The 11,742-nt window shown below is 41.7% G+C and overlaps 1 protein-coding gene across 1 annotated transcript in view; it reads left to right on the top strand.

The window, feature by feature from the left end:
- Window positions 1-11,385, top strand: part of afap1l2 (actin filament associated protein 1-like 2) — a 49,863-nt gene extending 38,478 nt beyond the window's left edge. The window contains exons 13-15 of the mRNA XM_043713165.1: window positions 8,871-9,064; window positions 9,909-10,031; window positions 10,126-11,385. Of these exons, the coding sequence (XP_043569100.1) occupies window positions 8,871-9,064; window positions 9,909-10,031; window positions 10,126-10,152 (344 nt within the window). The 3' untranslated portion in view covers window positions 10,153-11,385. The remainder of the gene's footprint in view (window positions 1-8,870; window positions 9,065-9,908; window positions 10,032-10,125) is intronic.
- Window positions 11,386-11,742: the final 357 nt, after the last annotated feature.

Raw genomic sequence — 11,742 nt, 5'->3', positions numbered from 1 at the left:
GTTGGTATATTGGGTCGAGGTCGATGTGTTTGTTGATGGAGTCAACCTGGAGGCAAACACATCGACCTGGACCCAATATACCAATCACTACAGCGGACAGCTGAAACTGACAACCCGAAGCGGCAGGGACAGACCACTATAAACACCGGAGGAAACATCAAAGAAGCGCTTTGCAGGAGGCTCCCAAGCACTGATGATGTCGCCTAGCCAGGGGACAAAACGTTTGCAACAAAAACTTCCAGCTCGGCGAACAGAACCACAACAACGAACACCCGAGCTACAAATCTTCGCACAAACTTTGAAATATCTGAATTAGTTCTCCATGTTTGAACTTCTGGGCCATTACATTCCATATTCTCAGAACCTTTGGCCAGGATTTGGTGTTCTGTGTAGTAAATGTGGAGCAGGTAACTTAAGGGGTGATTAACCTCTGCTCTCTCTCCCCACAACAAAAAAGGCCACCCAATTAAGTACCGTTTAGGTCATTGAGTGCTGTCTGACAAACGTCATGTCCAATCTGAACCCCGCCACTTACGTCAAATCTGCCTGAGACTGTTGGCCAATCAGAAGCCAGAAACCCAGGGACTGCCACTGAAGGCCCACACTGTGTAACCATGACGAGCTGCACTGGTGTGTAGGCATCTGTTTTGTGGGGAGGAATTGGAGTTGGGGGCCACTGGCATTATGGACTTCAGAGACAAGGGTAGAAATGGGGTCTGTCGATGAGCATATCCCCTTCCCCCACATTGCAGTGAATGGAGTTCACGCCCTAACACGGCTGGTTGCCTATGTTTTCCTGTTGGGAATGCAGTCACTTTTTACAGCAGCCAAGATAACAGGTCCATGAGCCAGTGCACATTGAGGCCCTGAGATGACCATGAATTGACCACTTTAAGGGCCTTAACAGGTGGCAAGTTGCGAAGGTCATCCATGGAACATCGCACCCAGAACTTCATTGCTGAGGGAGCAGGAAGGTGCTAGTGTTCTTCGAGGACCAACCTACCCAGATATTTGCCCTTCATCACCACCCGACAGGAGTAGAATATCATGCCCTTTCAATGAGTAATGCCAAATCTACTTGTCCTGCGTTCCCTTGGCTATAGTGTCAGTTCACTTTGCATTATGCCAGGCATCTCAATCAAACCACTGTAGCCCCTTCAACACTGGTGATTGTAACTCAGGTATACCCAATTGTAAGTCATGTTCCTTCATCCCAGCTATCATCCTGATGAATCATTAAACATTCCCCGAAAACAGTATGTTCTTCCAAAGGAGTAAAACTATCATGATACAGAAACATAATCAGTGAATACATATTATTCCCAACCAAGTGGCCAACTTGGATATCAGAGTGAGTTGGCTGTACAGCGGTACATTGCTTTAAATTAAACTAGGAGAGCTGAGAGTCACATGGAGACAAATGACTTTTTGCTTCTGAGCTGCAGTTTATTATGCATGCCAACAAATATAAAAAGAGTCCAATGCTTGAAAAGAAGGGATGATATTTATAGAGTTCTGGCTGTGGTAGTTTTCTGAAGCTAGACTGCAAAAGAAAACAGCAATTACCCTGAGCTTCAGGCTATTTTCTTTACAATGAAGTTTCAGGAACTTTTTTTTAATGTAGAATTTATGGAGACACATTTGTTTAAAGTAAATATTAGCAAAGGATGAGATTAAGGACCATGGCACATGAGTTATGATTTTCTGAATCAGAAGGAGTGTGCAAATCTATAAATTAATTTCAGCTGCTGTAAAGACACACATTTTGCTTTTTAACAGCAGGCAACTTCAATTACAAAGAGCCTTATCTGAAGCAGTACATTTATCAAGAGATTATCCATTTACTGTGCCCACAAGATCAATGCTAATTCTGATATTAAACTATTTTAGTCTCGTCCTTAAAGGCTAAAGCCTATAGATGACTGTTTTTGTTCTGCTTGTTCATTGGATGTGGACCTTGCTGGCTGGGTCAGCAGTTATTCCTGATGAAGGGCTTTTGCCCGAAATGTTGATTTTTCTACTGCTCGGTTGCTGCCTGACCTGCTGTGCTTTTCCAGCACCACTCTAATCTAGACTCTGGTTTCCAGCATCTGCAGTCCTCATTTTGCCCAGCATGTATTGCCCATCCCTGATTGCCTTGGGGAAGATGATGAGCTACCTTCTTGGACCACTATGCTAAGGGCTTGTGCTGTCAGGGAGGGAGTACCAGGATTTTTATGCAACTTAAGGATAAAGTTCCAAGTCAAGAAGGTGTGAGGTTTGGAGGGGCACCCTTAAATGGTAACAGTCACAGGTTTAGAAGTTTCTGTTGAAGGAGCCTTGGTGAGATGTTTCAGTGAAACTTGTAGATGGTACACACTGTTGCCATTGTACATCAGTAGTGAACATAGAACAGTACAGCACAGAACAGGTCCTTCAGCCCACGATGTTGTGCCGACCATTAATCCTCATGTATGCACTCTCAAATTTCTGTGACCATATGCATGTCCAGCAGTCTCTTAAATGTCCCCAATGACCTTGCTTCCACAACTGCTGCTGGCAACGCATTCCATGCTCTCACAACTCTCTGTGTAAAGAACCCGCCTCTGACATCCCCTCTATACTTTCCTCCAACCAGCTTAAAACTATGACCCATTGTGTTAGCCATTTCTGCCCTGGGAAATAGTCTCTGGCTATCGACTCTATCTATGCCTCTCATTACCTTGTATACCTCAATTAGGTCCCCTCTCCTCCTCCTTTTCTCCAATGAAAAAAGTCAGAGCTCAGTCAACCTCTCTTCATAAGATAAGCCCTCCAGTCCAGGCAGCATCCTGGTAAACCTCCTCTGAACCCTCTCCAAAGCATCTACATCTTTCCTATAATAGGGTGACCAGAACTGGACACAGTATTCCAAGTGCGGTCTAACCAAAGTTTTATAGAGCTGCAACAAGATCTCACGACTCTTAAACTCAATCCCCCTGATAATGAAAGCCAAAACACCATTTGCTTTCTTAACAACCCTGTCCACTTGGGTGGCCATTTTAAGGAATCTATGTACCTGCACACCAAGATCCCTCTTCTTCCACACTGCCAAGAATCCTATCCTTAATCCTGTACTCAGCTTTCAAATTTGATCTTCTAAAATGCATCACCTCGCATTTATCCAGCTTGAACTCCATCTGCCACGTCTCAGCCCATCTCTGCATCCTGTCAATGTCCCGCTGCAGCCTACAACAGCCTCTATACTGTCAACGATACCACCAACCTTTGTGACATCTGCAAACTTGCTGATCCATCCTTCAATCCCCTCATCCAAGTCATTAATAAAAACTACAAACAATAGAGGCCCAAGGACAGAGCCCTGTGGAACACCACTCACCACTGACTTCCAGGCAGAATATTTTCCTTCTACTACCACTCGCTGTCTTCTGTTGGCCAGCCAATTCTGTATCCAGACAGCTAAGTTCCCATGTATCCGATTCCTCCTGACCTTCTGAATGAGCCTACCATGGGGAACCTTATCAAATGCCTTGCTGAAGTCCATATACACCACATCCACAGCTTGACCCTCATCAATTTTTCTAGTCACATCCTCAAATAACTCGATAAGGTTTGTGAGACATGACCTGTCCCTCACAAAGCCGTGTTGACTGCATTTAATCAAGCCATACTCTTCCAGATGTAACACCTTGCAGACGACAGATGTGAGACTTACTGGTCTGTAATTGCCGGGGATTTCCCTATTTCCTTTCTTGAAGAGAGGAATTACATTTGCCTCTCTCCAGTTCTCAGGTACGACTCCAGTGGAGAGCAAGGACGCAAAGATCTTCGCAAGTGGCGAAGCAATTGCATTTCTCGTTTCCCAAAGCAGCCGAGGACAAATCTGGTCTGGGCCTGACGATTTGTCAATCTTAATGTTTGACAAAATTTTCAGCACATCAGCTTCCTCTATCTCTATCCATTCCAGCATGCACACCTGCTCTTCAAAGGTTTCATTCAAGTTCGTTTCTTTCGTAAAGACAGAAGCAAAAAACTCATTTAGGGCTTCCTCTACCTCCTCAGGCTCCACACACAAGTTCCCTATGCTATCCCTGATCAGCCCTACTCTTTCTTCGACCATTCTCTTATTCCTCTATACTGAATTTTGAAGATGGTGAATGTAGTGCCAATCGAGCAGGCTGCTTTATCCTGAATTGATGTGGCACAACTTGAATGTTTTTAGAGCTGTAGTTTGCCAGGCAAGTGGAGAATATTCCATCAGACTCTGACTTTGTACCTTGGGAATGGTTGTGCAGACTTTGAGGAGACAGGTGGTGAGTTACTTCCTGCAGGATTCAAAGCCCCTTGTCTTGTTATTGTAGCCACAATGCTTCTATGGTCCATTTCAGTTTATGGTCAGTAGTAACCTATAGAATGTCATTAGTAGGTGATCCTGTCATGGTAATTCTTTTGAATATCGAGTGATGGTGATTGGATTTTCGCTGATTGGAGTTGATAATTGCCTGGTACCATTGTGGCGTGAATGTTATTTGCCACTTAGCAGCTCAAGGCTTGATTTTTGTCCAGGTTTTACTGTATATGAACACTGGGCTTCTTCAGTATCAGTGCAATTGTGAATGGTGTTGAGCATTGTGCAATCATTAGCAAATATCTCCACCTTAAGATGACGGGAAGATCATTGATAAAGTAGCCAATGGTGTTTGGGCCTAGGTCGCCACCCTGAGGAACTCTTGCAGGGATTTCCAAGGAATGACATGACCTCTGACAATCCGAAATATTTTCTTTTGTGTCAGGTATGTCTCTAACTGGTGGAGAGTATTCCCCCAGATTCCCATGACTCAATTTTTGCTTTTGCTCCTTGATAGCACACTTGGCCAAATGAGCCTTGGTGTCAAGGATGGTCATTCTCACCTCACATCTGGAAGTTAGTTCTTTTGCCTGTTTTAGACAAAGCTATAAGATTAGGAGCTGAGAAGCCCTGGCTAAACCCAAACAGTGTGTCAGTGAGCAGGTTATTGCTGAGCAAGTACCAATTGATAACACTGTCGACCATCCCTTGCTGATGAATGAGAGGAGGTTGATTGGCTGGGTTGGATTTGTGTTGCTCTTTTTGAAGACTGGTATCTATCCATAATTTTTGGCTACCCACGTTGTCAAGTACAGGCCAGTGTTGTAACTGTACTTAGAAGAGCTTGGCTAGGGGAGCAGCAAGTTCTGGAGCACAAGTCTTCAGTCCTGTTGCTGGAATGTTATAACCTTGAAGTATCCAGTGCCTGCAGCTGTTTTTTGATATTACATGGAGTGAACTGAATTGCTGAAGACTGACATCTGTGATGGTGGAAGGAGGCTGAGTGGATCATCCACTCAGCACTTCTGGATGTAGTAACTTCAGTCTAGTCTTTTGCATCTTTGCCGGTCTTCTCCATCATTGAGGATGGGAATATTTGTGGAACCTCTTCCTCCTGTTATTTAATGAGAGGAGGTTGATTGGCTGGGTTGGATTTGTGTTGCTCTTTTTGAAGACTGGTATCTATCCATAATTTTTGGCTACCCACGTTGTCAAGTACAGGCCAGTGTTGTAACTGTACTTAGAAGAGCTTGGCTAGGGGAGCAGCAAGTTCTGGAGCACAAGTCTTTAGTCCTGTTGCTGGAATGTTATAACCTTGAAGTATCCAGTGCCTGCAGCTGTTTTTTGATATTACATGGAGTGAACTGAATTGCTGAAGACTGACATCTGTGATGGTGGGAGGAGGCTGAGTGGATCATCCACTCAGCACTTCTGGATGTAGTAACTTCAGTCTAGTCTTTTGCACTGATGTGCCGGTCTTCTCCATCATTGAGGATGGGAATATTTGTGGAACCTCTTCCTCCTGTTATTTGTTTAATTGCTCACCACGCTTCACGGCAGGACTACAGAGCTTAGCCCTGCTGCACTTAATGTTAGGCATTCAGGTAGCCTTGTGTTATACCGGACTGACACCTCATTTTCAGGCAGACCAGTACTGCTCCTGGCATGCCCTACTGCACTCTTAATTGAATCAAGTTTGAACCCAGCTTGATGGTAATGGTAGAGTGGGGTAATGCCAGATCATGAGCTTGCAGATTGTGATTGATTACAGTTCTACTGCTGCTGATGGCCCACAGCATCTCATAGATGCAGAGTTTTGATCTTTTAGGTCTGATTGAAATCTATTCCATTTAGAATGATGGTAGTGTCACACAACACTATGGAGAATATCCTCCATGTGAAAATAGGACTTGGTCTCCCAAAAGTGGCAGCTCCTACCGATTTTGTCATGGACAGGTGCATCTGTGGCATGAGAATGAAGTGACCGTTTCATTTTCCCTGTTGTTGGTTTCCTCATCACCTGCCGAAGACCCAGACTACCAGCTCTGTCCTTTAGACTTATCCAGCTCAATCAGTAGGAGTGTTACTGAGCCACTCTTGGTGATGGACATTGAAATGCCAAAACAAGGGTACATTCTGTGTCATTGTCCCCTCGGCACATGGTATTCACCACAGGAGGTGGTAATCAGCAGGACGTTTCCTTGCCTGTGTTTGACCTTATGCCATCAAACTTTTAGAGGTCCAGAATTGATATTGGGGACTTTCAGGTATTCTCCCTCCCAACTGTATAACCAATGTACTGCCCCCTCTTCTGGATCTGTCCTGCCATTGGAACAGGACATACCCATGGATGGGGATGTGATGGTGATGTCTACTTTGGCTGTAAGGTTTGACCCTCTGAGTAGGGTTATGTTAGACTGTTGCTTGATGAGTCCATGGGACAGTTCTTCCAAAAGCAAAGTGATGGTTCTGAAACAATCAGGTAAGTTCATGTGACTTTCCTTTGTATGCGACTTCAATGAAACAATTAATCTGCTCACTTTAATTCTGACACTGTTAAATGCATGAATACTCTGATTGGGGTCTGCATGTCCTTGATAGAAAAGAGCTGGAAACTATGCCATTATAAACTATTAAACGTCGATGCTTTTTGCACCAGCTTGCTTTAGGTGGATTGCTTTAGGACTTCAGAAGCTTTCATTTTAGACATATGTGGCAGTAATAATGAGCATAATAGCTATTAACCCCATTATATTATACTAAATGGCCAATATCTGTAATGACTAATGGAAAATAATTGAAATTGGGAATTATCTTACAGGGACACAGTTCAGTCTCTCCTTTGACCCTGACTGACTGCTGAGCAGAATATGCTTTTGAATAGAAAAGGGTAGATCCTGCCATTATTTTGTCTTTTTCCATTCCATCTCTCCTTCTGCCCAGATTCAAACATTCCATCACAGTGGTGTTTGATTCTGGTTCAGTTTAGATTACTTTTACAGTGTGGAAACAGGCCCTTCGGCCCAACAAGTCCACATCGACCCGCTGAAGTGCAAACCACCCATACCCCTACATTTACCCCTTACCTAACACTACGGACAATTTAGCATGGCCAATTCACCTGACCTGCACATCTTTGGACTGTGGGAGGAAACCGGAGCACCCGAAGGAAACCCACACAGTCAGTCGCCTGAGGCGGGAATTGAACCCGGGTCTCTGGCGCTGTGAGGCAGCAGTGCTAACCACTGTGCCACCGTGCCACCCAGTTCTATGATTTTTGTTGCTTTTTTCCTTCAATTCCAAATTACCTCTTCAATATTCCTCTTTTCAACAGTTTCAGATTGTTTGCCATGACTTTGGGATTGGGAATTTCTGTTTTGCAGTTTACCTTTTTTTAACCTACTTTTCCAATCATCTGCACAGCCCTGGAGCAAGTGAGACTTGAACCAGACCACCCAGTCCAGGGGTGTGGATGCTACCACTGGGACACAAGAGACCTTTCATTTACCTGTTTGCTTTTTGTTGGGAGCAGGTGGGACTTGAACCTGGGCCTCTAAGTTCAGGAGTAGAGAAACTATCACTGTACTACAAGAGGACCATGAGTCTGCTTTCCTTTTTTTTGGCCTGAAAGTACATTGTTTTAATTCTATGGCCAAATAGTGCCCTTTATTTATTTTTTTCCAAATTACCTGTGGTAATGTATATATTTTATATATTGTGAGACAGAAAGAAAAGACATTGTTGTCAATAGACTTTATTATGTATATTTTCCACCATCAGGAAAACGCTCCTGTGGCCAAAGTTTACCTTTTTTTCTGCAACTTATTTGATTGACCACATCTGAGAATTGTTCTCAAGATCATTAGGTCCATCTTGTCTGTGTCCAGCCCTTTGATAGGGCTCCCTATTGCAGCTCCCCAACTCTTTACCCAAAGCCCAGCAAACTGTCTCCTTTTCAATTATATATCAAATTCCCTTTTAACAAGTAACCATTGAATTCTCCCTCCACCCTTTCACATGAGTCATTCTGTATCGTAACAATTCATTGTGTAAGATAAATTCTTCAAAATCTTATCTCCTATCTTCATCTTAATAACTTTGTTTTGCCCTGTCCTATAGGTGTTTGTATGCCAAGTATTGCACGCTTCTCAATAATAAAGATGATGTATTGTACTACATTGTACTATAATATAGTCTTATCCATTGGTAATGAATGATGTTTTTCAAGGTTCTAACTGAAAATATTATATTGATACCATGCCACTGTGCAATGAGAAGTTGAACTGCTTTTCAAGAACAGGGTAGTTTTACCATTGTCCTGTACCATCCCTCAACTAACTTTCTCCAAGCATCACATTATCTGGATGTTACTGCCTAAGTTGCTGTGTTCACGTCAACTGCTACATTTTATGTGTGACAGTGGTGACTAGTTCAGAAGTAATTCACTGGCTGTGAAAAACTGAAGGCCACAAAATGCACTGTTTAACTGCAAGCTTTACGCAACTTAAGCAGACTAATAATTTTGTTTTGGTAAATTCTTCAGATAAGCAAGTACTTTGCAGTCAGGAGGAAAGGCTGCGACAGATTGAGGAAGAATGGAAATCAAAGGAAAATAACAGGGTCGACCTGGAGCTCAAACTGGTAACAGTGAAGGAGAACCTGAAGAAAGCTGAGTTGGGGCCAGTGACACTGGGAACAACTGTGGATGCCAGTCATTTCGACAATTTAAGCACAAATGTAATCAACCTATTAATAACAACCTATTGGTATTGACAGTTTCTTTTCCATTAGAACTAATTAATTATAAGAAGTTGTTGCTACACTGTGGCATGCAACTTCTATTCTTGTACAGTTATCTATACTTTCACCATTTTAGGAGGTTATTTGTCAACCATTGTACTGCAGTTTGAAACAAAATTTCAGGCCGGTGATATTTAAGAGCAGCTGCTGTTTCTGTACTTGTAGCTTCACCAAGCCAGTCAGCATTTTCAAACAATGCTCAGCGTCTCTCCAGGATCCAAGCCCTGGCGCTGCTTCAAGGGACTGAATGTTACTGCACTATGCAGGTTCTTGCAAGATCAGTAATTCTACCCAGAGATTGCAGTGTCATCTAATGCCTTCTATCTTTAGGAACTGGGAAAGGTGAAGGGAGTGGCTGCAGGTCATGGGTTAGAGAAAGAAAGTGCAACATTAAATTGAGGGGAAACAGGGCAGGAAAGCAATTTGATTTGAGAATGGGATGGTGATCAATATGCCAAATTTGAATTGAGGAGAGAGTGGGATTGGGAACTGGGATTGAGGAAGCATTGTAGCAGGTGAGAACCTTTTTCAAGAAACTGACGCTCAGCTTTTGTGGATCTTTAGCAGATTGTGTTTCTCATTTGTAAAATCCCAGAGGAAAGGAATGTAAGAATACAAACATTTCACACACAGAAGAAGCAGTGAATGCAGTGAACTCTACCAGTTTCAACTACCCGGGAAATGTAATTTTGTTTTCAGTGAGTGAGAGCAAAATGTAACAAAGTCATAAAATGCAGGTCTCTTCATAAAATGTAATCATAAATCTTGTTGTTTTCTTTAGAATAAGCCTTCTAATCTTAATAACAGTCCTGATAGCTCACCTGTGAACTCTGCAGCAGCCTTAAAGAATAGACCATTATCTATTGTGCAGTCTGGAAAGGGGACTGTGTTACAAAAAGCAAAGGTATGAATCCAAGTAATTAAAACACACTGAATATCTCAAGGTTTCAAATGATTCAAACACTACAATTTCTAACTGTTACTAATTTGTTTTTCAGGAATGGGAGAAGAAAGCTACCAGCTAGAAAATATTTTGAATGATTTGGACATTAATATTAAGAACTGTAGCCTTTGGAACTGAAAGATACTTTTCTTCATCTATTCTTGGGAGGCAGATATAGAAAGCCACTACTACTTGGCACACTTTTTCATATATGAAAACTTCTACTGCCCCAGTCATCAACAGGAACTCACACACTAATATCATGGGCCATTGCTACAAAGCATCTGAAGTCTTGGAGGTTCTTCATTTCATCATTGAATATTCTATGCTTAAGAAAACTGTTGGTATGACTTCTAGCAAAGTTTAATGTTTAACCAATAAATACTGTCTTAAGTCATTCAGTGCAACAAATGCCTGATTTTCCTTTGGTGCTTACAAGTCCAATGATGTAAGGAATATCTGGCATGCAAGTTAAAATAAGTTAAAATTCCTCTTTATTAAAGTCTATTAGATGATGATGCTATGCGAAAGGAAACAGTTGAGTAATATAAAAGATGGCAACAAGCCCTCCATTCTGTTTCTAAATAATATAATTAATTTAGAGTGGTAAAGATAACTTAAAGATCAAGCTCAGGTTTTAATTTCCATCTGCGTTGACATTCCAGAGTGCCTGCGTGTAATAGCTGAGTCTTCCTGTTCTTACTAGACTGCCTGATACAGCTCTCCAAAGGAACAGAGAAGCCCATCATTGAGAGGTCAGACTGGTCCTGCCTGTGGAAACCCCTCTCATTAAGTGGCTGACAACAAGAGTAGCATTGAAGTTAGTGACAGAGACAATAATTGTCTGTCATCGATCAAACAAAGTACTTTGGTCCTGGCTTGTGGCATCTGAATTGGGTGTAGATGAGAAATTTTCTTTTTACGAAAGCAAAGAGTTCCACAAAAAAAAGCACAGACACCCCAATTGAACAAAACTATGTAAAAATATAATCACGAAAGCTTCTGTTAATCTCTTGTCATCTTTGATACTACCCAGCTGGCTGTATTCCCAGCAACTCAGTCTCATATTAATTCCGTTTATAATCAGAAATTTCTGGCATGCAATCCAGAAATCCCTGATGACGTGGTTTCCTTAAAAAAAAATGTGATTTCTTTATTCCCTCTTTGCAACGTTGTAAATACATATACTTACGTGTGAACAGTTATGAAAGCACATTTGTTATATACCAGTAACAGAAGTATAAAATAAGAATTAGTTATACCAAACTTCTTGAAATAAATAATATTTTCCCCATATTCTAACTCTGCTGTTGGTGTATTTGATTCAGTAAATCATGATTCACATTCATTCAATGTAGATCAATATTTGACAACGCTAGATGAATGATGCAATGAGTACACTTTTTCATTTGCATAATATTTCTTTACCTACTCTATTTATTTACTGGAACTCGTTCAAGCTCAACTCTACAGTTATTGCATTAAGATTTTGTTTAAGAAGCAATGTTTCCTGACAGTTTAAATTGCCATTGAGCTTTGTTAGGCATGGAAATATTATAGCTCTACACATAAAAATATTACTTCTTAGAGAGGTGTGTTCACCTTTGTTATTTTATCTTTAATAGATTTATTGAATTTATGTATTTGCGGAGATATGTGTTGAATTTGTATA

Source organism: Chiloscyllium plagiosum, chromosome 22 (genome assembly GCF_004010195.1).
Source record: "Chiloscyllium plagiosum isolate BGI_BamShark_2017 chromosome 22, ASM401019v2, whole genome shotgun sequence".
In the NCBI taxonomy this organism is placed as follows: domain Eukaryota; kingdom Metazoa; phylum Chordata; class Chondrichthyes; order Orectolobiformes; family Hemiscylliidae; genus Chiloscyllium; species Chiloscyllium plagiosum.
Note: the sequence above shows the minus strand (reverse complement) of the source record. Positions and strands in the feature narration are given on the sequence as shown.